The sequence below is a fragment of the Pelodiscus sinensis genome, chromosome 31 (genome assembly GCF_052426305.1).
Source record: "Pelodiscus sinensis isolate ZL-2025 chromosome 31, ASM5242630v1, whole genome shotgun sequence".
Taxonomy (NCBI): domain Eukaryota; kingdom Metazoa; phylum Chordata; order Testudines; family Trionychidae; genus Pelodiscus; species Pelodiscus sinensis.
In genome coordinates, this window is record NC_143082.1 from 4960703 (window position 1) to 4977688 (window position 16986).

Below are 16986 nucleotides of genomic sequence, written 5' to 3' on the forward strand. Positions count from 1 at the left end.
GGAAATTCAAATCCCGGGCTTCATTTGCAAGTGCGGTATGCCTACATTACCCTGCTAGTTCGAACTAGCGGGGTAGTGTAGACATACCCTCCATGTCTGTTACTGAGAGGTGCCATCAGACCAAAAATCCTTTGTGCGTGGACCAGATCCCTAGGTCCAGCCCTAGGAAGACGCGTGGGTGTGTTACTGTATGTATATGACACAGAATATTGGCATAGGAGGTGGGAGTCCCAGCTTAAGCAGACAGACACACCCTAGCAGGGTGGAGCATTCACAGAGGCAAGGTAGCTGATGGGCCAGTGCCCTAGGGCAGCAGCCTGAGCCTCATGGTGGCCTTTCTGCTTTGTAGCCCAGACAGAGCCAGCGAGCAGGTGTCTGCCTAGGCGGGGAATCGCAGCTGTAGCTGCAGTGCTGACAGGGCCCCCGGTTGGGGTAATGTAGGTCACATGCCACGCTGCAGGAGCCCAGCAATCTGCCAGGGCAAGACACTCACGTAGGAGACCCAGGTTCCTGCCTCCTGGTTACAATGACTGTGTTACCCAACCGCAGAGCTGGAGAGACACCAGCCATGATGTAGCCTAGTGGTTAGAGCTCTTTCCTGAGAATTTGGGAGACCCACAGAGAAGGGATTTGACCCTCTATTGCCCTATCTCAGGTGAGTGTGCAACCCCCTGGGCTATTGGTTATAAGAGTTCTCACAGGGGTAGCAGTTTTAGTCTGTAACTTTAAAAACATTGAGTAGTCCTGTGGCACCTTAGAGACTGACACAAACAGACAGCATCATGAGCTTTTGTGGGTAAAATTCACTTAATCAGTTGAGCTGGAAAGATCGTGATCCTATCTACTTTTGTTACTGTCTAAATTGTCACTGGACTACTCCATTATTAGAGGGTGTTTTTTGATGGGTGGGAAAGGTGGCTCCATACTCTCTCCAACTGTCCTTGAGAAAGGGTAAACTGACTCCTGGATAAGGCGCCTCGCTGTGACTCCCAAGAGGAAATAGCTGCTTCACTGTCACCCGGATCGGGGATATGCAAACAGTCAGGTTTACTTGGCTGGTAACCCGTAGGCCTGGAAGTCACTGGTTGTACATGCAGCTTTTTACACCCTTTGCATCCCTGGATGGGAAAGCCCAGGGAGATGTTAATTTCCCAGGCCACCGTATTTACCAGTCTGCACATTTGATTGAGGGTTTTTTTGTTCATTTCATTTCCTCCTAGAGGTCACTTCAAAGTGCCGGGCCCATTTCTTGGAAGAGAACGATCTGGTGAGGAACTCCCAGAACCAGAGTCTGGACACAGCTCACGGCTCATCCCCAGAGGATGTAGGTATCCTGGCAACATCACCAGGCCCCGCTGTTCTCAGGATGCTCATGGCAAAGGCAGCTCAGGGAACCCCGGCTGAAGCCACTCAGTGATTTTTGGGGCACCAGGGAGGGGCGCTTGCCACTTCCCGGTCAAGTAATTTCTTTAAGGACCTCACTTTAGGGCAGTCAAAACTGAGTTGTTTTGGAGAATCTGAGCCCGGGTCAGTGTTGCCTGTCACCCTGTCCCCAACAGTGAAGCCACATGCAGGTAGCATTTTTGGCACAGGGGATTTTCATCCCTGGGGCGAATGGCTGCCCTTCCTGCCAGCAAACCAGCAGAAACTTGCAGGTCACGGAAGCGGGGCAGAGATTCTGCAGGCTTCTTTCGGAAGAAGCTTTTCTGGAAAAGATCTTCCAAAAAAACTTCTTCTGAAAGAGTGTCCATACAGCAAAAGTGCATCGAAAAGGCGATCTGCTTTTTTGACAGCTAGCGTCTACACTGAGTGGACGCTTTCTCACGTGTAATCTGTGATTACTATGGATGGAGTGGCCACCAGGGCACTTGTGCTTTTTCCTTTTTCCTCTTCTTTTGAAAGAACTCCCTCTTCTCTTGCCACACATGTCTTTTTCTCAAAGAGCTCTTTTGGAAAAAGGCTTCTTCCTCGTGGAAAGAGGTTTACCAATGTTGGAAAAACCCCTCTGTTCTTTGGATTTACTTCCGGAATAACACGATTGCAGTGTGGACGTAACTCAGGTTTTGTCGGAAAAACGGCCATTTTTCGGACAAAACTCTGTAGTGTAGACATGCCCAGAGTGGCAAGAAGTGTCAAATCTTGAGTGGGTGGAAAATTCCAGTGTAGAAAGCCATAGCTCCTCCCTACCCCTGAGCCCCACGGTGCCACCAGCAGAACCTCTGCCCCCCCCAACCCTCCATCCTCCTTGTTACTTCCTACCACCCACAGTTCTTTGCACTAATATTCTGCCTTCAAGCAACTGCTGCAGAGACCCAAGATCAGGGTCCCCGTATCAGGTGCTGCATAGCCACACAGAGAGGGTATGTCTAGACTACAGGCTTTTGTCAACTGAAGTTTTGTCGACAGATACTGTTGACAAAGCTTCTGTCGACAGAGAGCGTCTAGACTACATCCAGTTCTGTCGACGAAGCAAGCTACTTTGTTGACATGACAGTGTTAGATGCAAAGGACAGTGTAGACAGACGCCTTCTGTAGACAGAACTCTGTTGACAAAAGGCGTTATTCCTCGTAGAATGAGGTTTACAGCCGTTGACAAAACTGCTGAGTTCTGTCAACATTATGTCGACAGAACTCAGCGGCAGTGTACACGCAGGTATAGTTTTGTCGACAAAAGCCCACTTTTGTCAACAAAACCCTGTAGTCTAGACGCACCCTAAGAGGCAGTCCATGCGCCTCAGACTTACACTCTGAGGGTATGTCTACACTACCACCCTAGTTCGAACTAGGGTGGTAATGTAGGCAACCAGAGTTGCAAATGAAGCCCGGGATTTGAATTTCCCGGGCTTCATTTGCATAAAGCCGGGCGCCGCCATTTGCATAAAGCCGGGTGCCGCTATTTTTAAATGTCCGCTAGTGTGGACACCTAGTCCGAACTACCTAGTCCATGCCGCGTGTAGCCGCGCGGCACGAAGTCCGCACTAGCGGACATTTAAAAATGGCAGCGCCCGGCTTTATGCAAATGAAGTCCGGGAAATTCAAATCCCGGACTTCATTTGTAACTCCGGTTGCCTACATTACCACCCTAGTTCGAACTAGGGTGGTAGTGTAGACATACCCTGAATGAGGAAGACAGGATTGGTCACCCCACTGTACAGATGGGGAATGGAAGCCTTGCAAAATAAAGCAGCTTAGTGACTATGCTGCAGTTTGAATCCCCAGCTGCTGGGTCCTAGCCCAAGGCCTTAATCACAAACCCAGCCTTCCAGCTGTAGTACTGAATTTGTGTTGTGCTTTGTGCTTCTCCCTTCTGCTCTGGCTCCCTCCTGCCACCCTGCACAGGCTGCCTACTGCACTTTACTGAAATCCACCTTCAGGACCTTGGGAGAGCCCTGCAAAGAGAAGATCTCAACCGTCTGTCTGGAGGTAAGGGTATGTCTACACTACAGCGCTAATTCGAACTAACTTAGTTTGAATTAGTTAATTCGAACTAAGTTAATTCGAACTAATACATCCAGACTAAAAAACTAGTTCGAATTAGCGTTTTGCTAATTCGAACTAGCATGTCCACATTAAGTGGACCCTGAACCGGGGTTAAGGATGGCTGGAAGCAGTGCTGGCAGGGCATCAGATGAGGACTTAGAGTGTGGAGCTGCTGCCTCAGGCTAGCCGAGGGCTGTGCTTAATGGGGCCCGACCCCCACCCCGGACAGACAGTTCTCAGGGGTGCCCCGCTTGCAAAGCAGTCCTGGCTTGGATTTCCCGGAGTACCCACACTGGGCACATCACAGCACTCGGCCATCAGACCAGCTGCACTTGCTGCAGGCTGCCATCTGGGGAGAGGGGGAATTGGGGGGCTGCAGGAGAGCTTCCACCCCTAGAAGCCCGCAGAGCCAGCCCAGTCCTCCCCATCGGGGGCTCGTACCCCATTCCTCCCTCACCTCCTTCCACTTACCCTTCCCTAGCCCCCCTTCCTGATGTACAAAATAAAGAAAACGTGTGGTCAAAAATAGAATCTCTCTTTATTGAACAAAACTGGGGGAGACTGGGAAAAGGAGGTGGGAGAGGGGAAGAGAGAGGGTGGGAGAGGGGAGTGCAACTAAAATGATTAGAGGTTTGGAACAGGTCCCATATGAAGAGAGGCTAAAGAGACTGGGGGTATGTCTACACTACAAAGTTAGTTCGAACTAACGGACGTTAGTTCGAACTAACTTTCATAGGCGCTACACTAGCGCTCCGCTAGTTCGAATTTAATTCGAACTAACGGAGCGCTTAGTTCGAACTAGGAAAACCTCATTTTACGAGGATTAAGCCTAGTTCGAACTAGCTAGTTCGAATTAAGGGCTGTGTAGCCCCTTAATTCGAACTAGTGGGAGGCTAGCCCTCCCCAGCTTTCCCTGGTGGCCACTCTGGCCAACACCAGGGAAACTCTATTGCCCCCCTCCCGGCCCCGGACCCCTTAAAGGGGCACGGGCTGGCTACGGTGCCCGTGCCAGGTGCAAGCCTGCCAGCACCCAGCCAGCAGACCCTGCACCTGGCATGGATCGAGCCACCCACCCACTGCCCCCCAGTCCTCCCCCTCTTCCCGGGACCAGGCTGGCGGCTCCTGGGAGCTTGCCCGGGACCACAAGAGGCGGGCACCCGCCTGGGCTAGTGCGGACATCGTGGACCTTGTCCATGATCTCCGCACTAGGCACAGGAAAGTGGCCGGCTTGGGCAGGAGAGCTGCCAGCCTGGCCACCCAGGAGCAGATATGCATGAAAATCAAGGGGGTCCACTGAGACCCACGACCCTGAGCCCTGATCTTACAATGGCCGTCCTGGGTCAGACCAAAGGTCCATCTAGCCCAGTAGCCTGTCTGCTGACAGCGGCCAACCCTAGGCGCCCTGGAGGGGATGGACCGAAGACAGTGACCAAGCCATTTGTCTCGTGTCATCCCTCTCCAGCCTTCCACAAACCTTGGGCAGGGACACCATGCCTAGCCCTGGCTAATACCACTCATGGACCCAACCTCCATCACTTTATCTCACTTCCCTTTAAACTCTGATCTAGTTCTAGCCTTCACAGCCTCCTGCAGCAAGGAGTTCCACAGGTTGACTCTTTGCTTTGTGAAGAACAATTTTCTGTTACTAGTTTGAAGCCTGCTACCCATTCCTTTCCTTTGGTGTCCTCTAGTCCTTCTTTATGGGAAGTAATGAAGAACTTTTCTGTATCCACCCTCTCCACCCAACTCCTGCTTTTAGAGACCTCTATCCTGTCCCCCCTCCGTCTCCTCTTTTCTAAGCTGAGAAGTCCCAGCCTCTTTAGCCTCTCTTCATATGGGACCTGTTCCCAACCCCTGATCATTGTAGTTGCCCTCCCCTCTCCCAGCCTCTCTCTTCCCCTCTTCCACCTCCTTTTCCCAGCCTCCCCCAGTTTTGTTCAATAAAGACAGATTGCATTTTTGAACACAATTGTCCTTTATTTTGTACATCAAGAAAAGGGGCTAGGGAAAGGTAAGTGGAAGGAGGTGAGGGAGGAATGGGGTACGAGCCCCCGATGGGGAGGACTGGGCTGGCTCTGCAGGCTTCTCGGGCTGGAAGCTCTCCTGCAGCCCCCCAATTGCCCCCTCTCCCCAGATGGCAGCCTGCGGCAAGTGCAGCCGGGCTGATGGCCGAGTGGTGTGATGTGCCCAGTGTGGGCACTCCGGGCACTACAAGCCAGGACTGCTTTGCAAGCGGGGCACCCCTGAGAACTGTCTGTCCGGGGTGAGGGTCGGGTCCCTTTAAGCACAGCCCTCGGCTAGCCTGAGACAGCATCTCCACGCTCTAAGTCCTCCTCCGATGCCCTGCCGGCACTGCTTCCGGCCATCCTTAAGCCCTGTTCAGGGTCCACTTAATGTGGACATGCTAGTTCGAATTAGAAAAACGCTAATTCGAACTAGTTTTTAGTTCTAGACGCGTTAGTTCGAATTAGCTTAGTTCGAATTAACTAATTCGAACTAAGTTAGTTCGAACTAACTCTGTAGTGTAGACATACCCTGGGACTTTTCAGCTTAGAAAAGAGGAGACGGAGGGGGGACAGGATAGAGGTCTATAAAAGCATGAGTGGGGTGGAGAGGGTGCATAAAGAAAAGTTCTTCATTAGTTCCCATAATAGAAGGACTAGAGGACACCAGAGGAAAGGAATGGGTAGCAGGCTTCAAACTAGTAACAGAAAGTTGTTCTTCACAAAGCAAAGAGTCAACCTGTGGAACTCCTTGCTGCAGGAGGCTGTGAAGGCTAGAACTACAACAGAGTTTAAAGAGAAGTGAGATAAAGTGATGGAGGTTGGATCCACGGAGTGGTATTAGCCAGGGGCTAGGAGTGGTGTCCCTGCCCAAAGTTTGTGGAAGGCTGGAGAGGGATGGCACGAGACAAATGGCTTGGTCACTGTCTTCGGTCCATCCCCTCCAGGGTCCCTAGGGCTGGCCGCTGTCGGCAGACAGGCTACTGGGCTAGATGGACCTTTGGTCTGACCCAGGACGGCCATTGTAAGCTCAGGGCTCAGGGTCGGGGGTCTCACTGGACCACCTTGATTTTCATGCAAACCTGCTCCTGGGTGGCCAGGCTGGCAGCTCTCCTGCCCTAGCCGGCTGCTTTCCTGTGCCTAGTGCGGAGGTCGTGGACAAGGTCCACGATGTCTGCACTAGACTAGGTGGGTGCCCGCCTCTTGCGGTCCCGGGCAAGCTCCCGGGAGCCACCAGCCTGGTCCCGGGAAGAGGGGGAGGGCTGGGGGGCATCGGGTGGCTGGCTCGAGCTGTGCCAGTTGCAGGGTCTGCTGGCTGGTTGCTGGCAGGCTTGCACCTGGCACGGACACCGTAGCCAACCCGTGCCCCTTTAAGAGGTCCAGGGCCGGGAGGGGGGCAATAGAGTTTCCCTGGTGTTGGCCAGAGTGGCCACCAGGGAAAGCTGGGGAGGGCTAGCCTCCCACTAGTTCGAATTAAGGGGCTACACACCCCTTAATTCAAACTAGTAAGTTTGAACTAGGCTTAGTCCTCGTACAATGAGGTTTACCTAGTTCGAACTAAGCGCTCCGCTAGTTCGAATTAAGTTCGAACTAGCGGAGCGCTAGTGTAGCACCTATCATAGTTAATTCGAACTAACGTCCGTTAGTTCGAATTAACTTTGTAGTGTAGACATACCCTAAGAGACTCCTGGATGTTTTATCGCAACTTTCAGGTGTAAGAAGGTATGGACAGCCATACTGGGTCAAACCAATGGTAGGTGTCTCAGGGGGAACAGATAATCACTGATTCCCTTCCCTGTTGTCCATTCCTGGTTCTGACAAACAAGGCTAAGGACACCATTCCTGCCCATGCTGGTTAATAGCCATTTATGGATTTGTCCTCCATGAATTTAGTTAGTTCTTTTTTTTAAACATTGGTATAGTCTTGACCTTCACAACATCCTCTGGCAAGGAGTTCCACAGGTTGACGGTGCATTGTGTGATGAAATACTTCCTTTTATTTGTTTCAAACCTGCAACCTATTAATTCATATTGTAATCCTCCATTCTGGTATTAGGAGAAGGAGTAAATAACTTCTTTATTCACTCTTTTCCCACCAGCCATAATTTTATAGACCTCTATCATATCCCCCTTACTCAGCTATTTTCCAAGGTAAAAAGTGCCAGTTTTTTAAATCTCTCCTGCAATGGAAGTTGTTCCATACCCCTCATAATTTTTTTTCCCTTTTCTGAACCTTTTCCAATGCCAAAATATCTTTCTTGAGATGAGGGAACCACATCTATTCAGTATTCACTATGTGGGCGTACCATGGATTTATGTAGAGAGAATCTGATGTTTCCTGTTTTATTCTCTATCCCTATCCTAATGATGCCCGACATTCTGTTTTTGCTTTTTCTCTTCTAGGGTATGTCTACACTACCACCCTAGTTCGAACTAGGGGGGTAATGTATGCATACCGAACTTGCTAATGAAGCCCGGGATTTGAATTTCCCGGGCTTCATTAGCATAAAGCCGGCGCCGCCATTTTTAAAAGCCGGCTAGTGCGAACCCCGTGCCGCGTGTAGCCGCGCGGCACGGGGTTCGCACTAGCCGGCTTTTAAAAATGGCGGCGCGGCTTTATGCTAATGAAGCCCGGGAAATTCAAATCCCGGGCTTCATTAGCAAGTTCGGTATGCATACATTACCCCGCTAGTTCGAACTAGGGGGGTAGTGTAGACATACCCCTACTTAGTTGCATAGTCCATTAGCTCTTTAGGGTGGGGGTGGGGGGAACGTCCTCCAGAGCCTGTTGCTGCAGCTCCAGCAGGGCTCATGGCACTAGGCCTCCACGGAGCTGAGCCGGGTCTTGGTTCACCAGCACCTTGCTGTAGAGCAGGGGTGGGCAAGATCTGGCCCACTAAACCTTTGGATCCAGCCTGCGATTGGGCTGGGGGTGGGGGCAGCTTGCAATGTCCCCTCTTCCCCCATGTGCAGCACATGGAACAGCCAGGCCCTGTGAGCGGCCTGGGGTTACCGCAGGCAGAGGGCCTGCCTGAGGGCCCCACTGGGCAGCTGGCCAGGAGCCACCTAGGTAAGCACCTCCTGGCCAGAGTTTGCATCTGGCATCTTACCCCTCCCAAAATCCACCTCCCTGCCCCAGATCACCACCTAAACACCCTGTTCTCTTTCTCCTGCAGGTCATAAATCCCTCCAAAACCCTACAGCCTGTCTTACACCCCTCTCCCAGGCCAGAATCCCCTTCTGCACCCCCACCTCCTCCAGGACCCTGCACCCCAATCTCCTGCCCTGGGTCACAACCCCCTTTTATCCAAAGTTCCTCTCAGACCCATACCCTCCCCTGCACTCTAATCCCCTACTCCAGGCTCCCTTCTGCACTAGGAATAACCCCTGGAAAGCTCAGCTGTTACAAGGTTACACCCCCCCACAGCAGTAGCCAGCTCCCAGGGAGCAATAATGTGCTAGAAACTGGCTTTTGAGCTGATATAGAGGTAGCAGCGTGGGGTGGCAGCCAGCTGCCCAGGAGTAGGATGGGAAGTTGCGTGTTAACGTGAACGTTAATGATAAATCCAGGCTTATCGATTAACCGTTTACTTGATTATATGGTCACAGACCAATTCTGCAGCCAACCTCCCTCCCAGACCCTGCACTCTCTCCTTAGACAAGTGTTGCCCTTGACCACTTACCAAACTCTTGGAGTGGCCTCCCCACCAAAAATCATTGTCCACCCCAGCTGTAGGGAAAGCTACTTGGTGCCACCTAGACCCCTGGCAGAACCGGACCAGGGAGGGACACCCGGCTTTAGAAGCATGAGCCGGTCGTGCCTGAGCCAAGGCTCACTGAAGTCATTCAGAGCTGACTGTTGGCCTTAGAGCAAACCCCGAGTCCTGTCGCTGGCTCAGACCTCGATGGACCAGCCATGAGAGGGGGGATGTGCAGGCAGCACAAACCAACAGTGGATCCTCAGCTCGGGCGCGACAAGGGGCGGAACCCATCAGCAGCTCGTAGGAGATTGGCTGACAGTTGCTGATGTAACACAGCATAGCCAATAAGAGCTCTCTCTCTTGCTTGGCCTCCCGTAGAAAGCCGCTGGGGGATTTGCCTCCATCCTGGAGCAGACGTCCTCCTGGTCGAACCTGAGCACAGAGCAGCTCTCTGTCTCGGCCACCATCGTCCTGCACAGCGTGGAGAGGATTGTGATGGACATCCTCACCAACCCCACCGAGAACGGGAACTTGACCTTCCGGACAGAGGAGCTGGGTAGGAAGCCAGGCCTGGAGGGGGACAAGACAGGGCACCAGGGCAGGGAGAGGTGGCAGCTGCAAATCAGAAGCAGCATGACTCTGACCAAGTAGGGGTGGAGCCTGCCTGGGGACCCATCAGCAGGTACCATATCCAGTCAGCGCATTTCACTGTGGCCTCCTTATTATGACCATTATGGTAGCACCTAGAAACCTCTGCCGTGGTCCGGTTGTGGACGGCGCTGCCCAGACACAGAGGGAGAGATGGCCTCTGCGCAAAGAGCTTACAGAGCAGACAGACAAAGGGAGGCTGGTTATCCCCATTTGACAGAGGGGGAAATTGAGGAAGGGAGCTGCAGGAACTGCCTGAGGTCATGCAGGATGTCTGTGGTGGAGCTGGCAGCTCAGCTGGGATTTCCTGCATCCCAGGAGATTGCCTGAACCACAAGGCCGTCCCCCTATACCCCAGCTCTCAGGGTTCCAGCCGGCGTGTGCAGAAGGCTGCAGTTCCCAATCCCAAGCCAGCCAGGCCCCATCTCCTACCTGCATGTACAGCTGCACAATCCCCCCTTGTTCCTAATGCCCTGGGAGAGATGTGGTCCAGTGCCCGCATGAAACTTTCTCCCTGTCTCTTTCCTGTGGGCACAAAACCTCTTCCCCTCGTAGCTGGATGGTTCCTTCTGTCTCTGACATCCCCTGCTGCTCTGCTTGGCTGATGGCCCCCGTTCAAGGAGCCATTGTGCTTGTCAGACTGTGTTGTTCCCCCCTCTCCTTAGATGTCCAGATGAAAGTCATTGGGAACGGCTGCAGCAGCGAGGACTCTGTCGTCAGCCTGGGAGCCAAAGGGGAGAGCATGGAGATTAGCTGCAGAATGGTTCAGGAATCAACAGCACAAGGTACCTCATCACCGCCAGCAGACATGGACTGATGTGTGACGAACACATCTCAGTGGCCCCGTTCAGGATGGGAGAGGGGCAGTTATACACAGTTAAAGTACAGGAGGTTTGAAAGTCCCCGAAGCAGGAGATTCCAACTTAGATGGAGCACTGCTCTGTGCCGATATAGACCAAGATGGGAAATCGAACTAGATGGACTATCGATCTGATTGGGGATGGCGGAAGTATGGGACACAGGGCTCATGGACCAGACCTCTGTGCTGTATTGACAATTGCTGGTTCTTAAGCCCTACGAATATAAATTCCTTCTGTCCTAGTCAAGCCTGCTAGAATAAAGGGAACCAGAAGAATAAAGAACAAGGGCTGGCAGGGACTGTTCCATCTCCAGGACTCTTCAGTGGAAAACTGGGTGCCAAGAAAATGCCAGTGCTTCAAGAAGTGGCTAATTTCTGCTGCCCAAAATGCTCTCAGCCCGGACAGTCATTCTGCTTTTGGATGAAGAGCTAAAAGATTTTGATTCTGAAATCATGAGCCTGCTGCCTCATTCTCCTGTTGCCCTCTATGGGCCTGATTCTCCTGCCAGACTTCATCTTCCATGAAGCACTGTGGCTAGATGGTTCCCTTGGTGCATCACGGGAGATGCAGTCCAACCAGGAAGCCTGGATCATACAGGAAAAATGGGAACACCTGAACCATAAGTCCCATGAGGCACTGTGGTGGTATTTTCAAAACAAACATTTGGTTTAATTTGTTTTGCCCCAGACTCAAGGGGTATGTCTACACTACCCCGCTAGTTCGAACTTCCTCCTTGTAACACCTCCTCCTCCTCCTTGTAACACCCTTTTAGGTACTTGAACATCTGATATTAACAGAGCTGGCTGGTGAAAATCTTGGATAGTTCGAACTAGCGGGGTAATGTAGGCATACCGCACTTGCAAATGAAGCCCGGGATTTGAATTTCCCGGGCTTCATTTGCATAAGCGGGGAGCCGCCATTTTTAAAACCCCGCTGGTTCGAACCCCGTGCAGCGCGGCTACACGGGGCTCGAACTAGGTAGTTCGGACTAGAATTCCTATTCCGAACTTCCGGTACACCTCGTTCCACGTAGGCATGGGTTCCACGAGATAGGAATCCTAGTCCGAACTACCTAGTTCGAGCCCCGTGTAGCCACGCTGCACGGGGTTCGAACCAGCGGGGTTTTAAAAATGGCGGCTCCCCACTTATGCAAATGAAGCCCGGGAAATTCAAATCCCAGGCTTCATTTGCAAGTGCGGTATGCCTACATTACCCTCCTAGTTCAAACTATCCAAGATTTTCACCAGCCAGCTCTGTTAATATCAGATGTTCAAGTACCTAAAAGGGTGTTACAAGGAGGAGGGAGAAAAATTATTCTCCTCAGCCTCTGATGATAGAACAAGAGAGCAATGGGCTTAAATTGTAGCAAGGGGAGTAGGTTGGTGCTTAGGAAAAACGTCCTGTCAGAGTGGTTGAACACTGGCAGAAGTTGCCTAGAGAGGTCGTGAAATCTTCATCCTTGGAGCTATTTAAGAGCAGGTTAGACAAACACCTGTCAGGGATGATCTAGATCAGGGCTACTCAACACATTTCCTGTGGGCTGCATGCAGCCCGCAGCCCATTCGTTTGCAGCCTGCAGTGCGGTTTGTGTTTACACAGGGCGCAACACGGGGCCCACAGGTGGGATTCTTTAAACATGGCCTCCTCTGGGAACACGCTCCACAATGGCGAGGCGTCTCCCAGGCTGGGTGAGCACTGAAAGACACAAGCGGACGGGCTGGCTGGAACAAATGGGTACAGGGTATTGGCGTTTCTAGCCCCCAGGGAGGAGGTCCATGAGTTCCAGGGCATTGTGGGAAGTGCTGTCTGCTAAGTCTTGTGGGCAGAGCCTGAGAGGTGCTGACTGGCTCACACTGGCCGCTTTTGGGTCCGGTGCCATAGTTAAAGCCTTAATCTTTGTATTCATGTCCGTCACTGTGAAAGAAGCTATTTGCATATACATCTGCATGAATATGCAACCACACTTCAGTTGCAGCCCTCGGCATGTGCTGTGAGTATCATTGTGACCCCCGGGGCTTCCAGAGTTGAGTAGCCCTGATCAAGTGTGTGATGAGTGCAGGGGACTGGACTTGATGTCCTCTCGAAGTCCCTTCCAGTTCTAGTATTCTGTGACTGTGTTTTGATAAGGCAGCTCTCGGGGACTCTCCAAAAACTGCCTCACAGTTTGGGGGGAATTGAAGAGCCACCCGTCCCATCTAACATTAAAACAAAGACCCAAAATTAAGGAGTTCCCTATTTAGAGACCCCTTCCCCATCTTGTCGCCAGTGCCGTCTGCACTGCAGCTATGAGTAAAAGTGTGGCTATCCACACACCTGGTTCTCTTCCCAGCCCTGTTGAAGCAGAACATTACCCCACACCTGAAGTGGGTCTGGGGAGGTTGCACAGTTCTTGGCGAGTCCCATGGTGGAACGTGGGGAAAGAAGCTGCCAACCCACCGGGTTTCTCCTTGGGGACACTTGCAGGCATGGCTGGAGTGGCGTTTGCCTCCTACATGGGCATGGAAACCATCATGAACGGCAGCTTCTTCCAAGACCAGAAGGACTCCTCTGGCCGCACCGTCCGGATGATTTCCAGGGTGGTGAGTGCCTGGCTGACCAGCCAGACCAAGATCAAAGTCACAGATCCAGTGAACTACACCTTCCAGCACATCATGGTAAGTCCCTTCACAAGCGACCGTTGGGGTTGAGCCTGGATTTTCAGGAGCAGCCTGGCTCCTCTGGGGGGGGGGGAAGTGGCATTGAATTAGTTCTCAGGTGGGGAGGGATTCCTGTGTTCTTCCCCAAGTGCATTAACAAGCCACCCCATTAACCAAGGCTCAGGAGCAGACTCGTAAATGTCCAGTCCCTGGACTTGGGAAGCAGGAGAAGTGAGCAAAGAGGAACACAGGGGAAACAATGTGTCCTGGTGGATAGAGCACTGGTAGGTGACTTGGGGTGTGTCTAGACTACATGCCTCCTTCGACGGAGGCATGTAGATTAGCCAGATCAGAAGAGGGAAATGAAGCCGCGATTAAAATAATCGCGGCTTCATTTAAATTTAAATGGCTGCCCCGATCTGCCGATCAGCTGTTTGTCGGCAGATCGGGGCAGTCTGGACGCGATGCCCCGACAAAGAAGCCTTTCTTCATCGGCACAGGTAAGCCTCGTGAAACCAGGTTTACCTGTGCCGATGAAGAAAGGCTTCTTTGTCGGGGCATCGCGTCCAGACTGCCCCGATCTGCCGACAAACAGCTGATCGGCAGATCGGGGCAGCCATTTAAATTTAAATGAAGCCGCGATTATTTTAATCGCGGCTTCATTTCCCTCTTCCGATCTGGCTAATCTACATGCCTCCGTCGAAGGAGGCATGTAGTCTAGACACACCCTTGGTGTCTACTCCTGGTTCTGCTGGATGACTTTCATCTTCACATACACACCCAACCTCGCTCCATGCCTCAGTTTCCCCACTTGTGAAATGGGGCTAATTATAGTGACCTTTATAAAGAGCTTTGCTTGACGGATGAAGAGCACTGCAGGGGTTAATACAAGGATTAGGGAAAGGTTGCTTCAGCTGCACCGAGGCAGACTCAGAGGGCTGGGAGCCCTTCCAAACCACCCCATAGGTGTCCTCTGGCCCACTGTCTGTGGTAGGGTGATAGAGAGCCCTGCTACACCTCTGCCCTCCTATAAGGGATTAGTGTTATTGTGTTGGCTGAAATCAGCTCCCCCCTTGTGGCAGGCTTGGCCCATCGCATGAGACAGTCCTTGTCACCAAGAGCTTAGGCCATGACTAGAGCACGGCAAGGATGGATGCTGCGGCAGTTGAACTTCTGGTGTTCGAATGAGTGGTTCTTGTAAAAGCCTGCTAAATAGAATGCTGAGGGTGCCCCTGTCAGCAGCAGAACTCCTACTCCTCGCGAGGAGTAAGGGACATGGACAGCTGTCGTGTAGACCTGGCCTTTGTCTAGAGAAAGGGGAAACTGAGGCAAAGAGCTGGTGAATGACTGAGTCAAGGCCAGTGGCAGAGTCAGGACTAAAACCCAGGTATCCTGAGTCCCAATCCAATACATTTGAACTTCTTAAATCTGTCAACCCTAGGAAATGGGGGATGCCAGATTAAAGATTTTGCCAGGCAAGGGTGGTTGCTGTGGGGTTTGAGCGTGACATGGATGGGGGTGGGGTGCTTACCTGGAACCCCTCTCCCAGGGACACATGTGGCTCTGTGCCCCATGGCATCCCTAGGCACTGACCTCTCTGCTATGGGAGCGGTGGGGGAAAGCCCCAGGAAAAGCGTGTCGCTGCGCTGCTGTTCCTCAGCTGCGGGAGGGGAGCAGCAGTACAGACAGCCACTTCCTCCTCCACAGCATGAGTGGTCCCGAAATGGGGGCACCCAGAGCAGGAGGTGCATGTGTACCCCATTCCTGGCCTCTGAACGTCTGCCTCTCATGGCACTGGGGACCCTGACCCACTCTCCTGGCACCGTGTTTTTTCTATCCTGTGCTATGCCTTCTGCCTTTGACTTATCTATCTATCTGTCTATCTTTAAAAATATTTTTTTGCAGCCAAGCAACCGCTCCGAGAAGCCCGTCTGCGTCTCATGGGAAACCACAGCCCAGAGTGGCAGCTGGTCTCCGGCAGGGTGCAGGGTCCTGCGCTTCAATGCCACTTACACCACGTGCAACTGCAACCACGTCTCCAGCCTGGCCGTCCTCATGGCATGGGGGGAGATAACGGTAACGGAATGGTGCTCACCACAGGGCTTGTAACACAAGGCTGTAGCCTTTGTTGGGGGAGCTGGGCATCTCTCAGCACAGTCTGAATGAGGTTAAGGAGGTAGCAGGGCAAGGTAGAGACTCATTCTCTGTCCTCAGTAGGGAGCTGCTGCTGTCCCTGAGCTAGAAAAGCCCCTCCCCAAGCCAGGCAGGTGCCTATGCAGAGCCCTGAGTCCTTGGCTGGCTTATTAAGCAGCTGCATGGCTGTGCTGCTCGACAACTTCGAGGGAACCTTGTGGGACAGGGGTGTCCAACCCATTAAACGAAGAGAGCCAAAACACTGGCGGAAAAAATGCAAAGAGCCCACCAGAATTGTTGAGAAAAGAAAAGAAAAGAAAAGAAAAGAAAAGAAAAGAAAAGAAAAGAAAAGAAAAGAAAAGAAAAGAAAAGAAAAGGAAGAGTTCCCCACCAGCCAGATTTGTTGAGCACAGGGGCCAAAGGCTGTTTGTAGGTGTTCATGGGGAGGCTTCATGAGCCGCACTTTCAGGGGTGAAGATCCGCATGCGGCTTGCGAGCCACGTGTTGGCCACCCCTGTTGTAGGAGGGTGGATAAAAATCAATTCTTTTTTTAAAAAAAGTATTTCTCATTGAAAAATAAATTACAATTAACTGTGGTCACAAACGTGCTACACCTACCTACAGTCTCATACAAATTATTTAGTGGCTCTAGTTTGTCCAGCCTAACAACCAGCTCTGGCTTGATAATTCTGGGATTTCAGTTTCTGTTTCTCAGCAGACGTAAGTAACATGGAAAGACACCCAGAGGCCGGATAGGATCGGGTTTGTTCTGTGCGTATGGGGTGGGGAACTGGGCCAAGCACGGCAGAGTTCGTTCAAACATTGTTTAACGACAGTGAAACGATATACAGGAAAGGACGGAGCCAGAGTAGAAAGGAGCAGTGGAGTGGACTGGAAAGGAAAAGGGAAGACATTATTCAGTGCACACACAGCTGCCTAGATTCCCTTTTGCCATGGAGACATTGTCCTGGTTTCTGGGTGTAAATGGGGCCCTATGTTGCCTTGATTGAAGTGTGATTTGACAAGTTGATTGCTATGTTGGATGTTGCAAGAAAAAATATTTATCTCAGCTAATCTTTCTGGCTTGTTTAATTAGTTAAGTAGGTTTAGACTCTATCATCCTAATATACAGCACAGAAAGCTGTGGTAAGAGAAACCGAGAGTTGCCACCGAGTGTCATTTTCTCATGTACATTACACTAGTATTACTGTCCCGTTGTGACAGTAGACGCACACTCAGCTTGGCCTGGTCTGGAATTGCAACTTCGGCTGCAAGAGTTGTGTTCAGATTCTATGCTTGGCAGTGAGCATCCCTGTGCCTCAGTGCTCCTCTTGCCTCTGCTGTCCTTTTGGCTTGGGCATGTTGTCGTCTCTGAGCATCCCTCTGCTAGGGTTGCCAGATGGTTTTGACAGAAATACCGGACACACTTGACATTACATCACAATCTATATTACATCTTATTTAGAAAATACCGGACATTTCTATTTTCTCATGTATTTTCTCAATTTGTTTCCTGAACAGAAAG

At 51.7% G+C, this 16986-nt stretch overlaps 2 protein-coding genes across 2 annotated transcripts in view; both read left to right on the forward strand.

Moving 5' to 3' along the window:
* LOC149520913 (adhesion G protein-coupled receptor E3-like) overlaps positions 1-16986 on the forward strand; it is a 57976-nt gene that overhangs the window by 31425 nt on the left and 9565 nt on the right. The window contains exons 11-16 of the mRNA XM_089774826.1: positions 1221-1324; positions 3340-3423; positions 9563-9740; positions 10498-10617; positions 13156-13346; positions 15234-15404. Of these exons, the coding sequence (XP_089630952.1) occupies positions 1221-1324; positions 3340-3423; positions 9563-9740; positions 10498-10617; positions 13156-13346; positions 15234-15404 (848 nt within the window). The remainder of the gene's footprint in view (positions 1-1220; positions 1325-3339; positions 3424-9562; positions 9741-10497; positions 10618-13155; positions 13347-15233; positions 15405-16986) is intronic.
* The window catches only part of LOC102463292 (uncharacterized), a 180374-nt gene that overhangs the window by 31361 nt on the left and 132027 nt on the right, over positions 1-16986 (forward strand). The gene's annotated exons all lie outside the window — the stretch shown is intronic.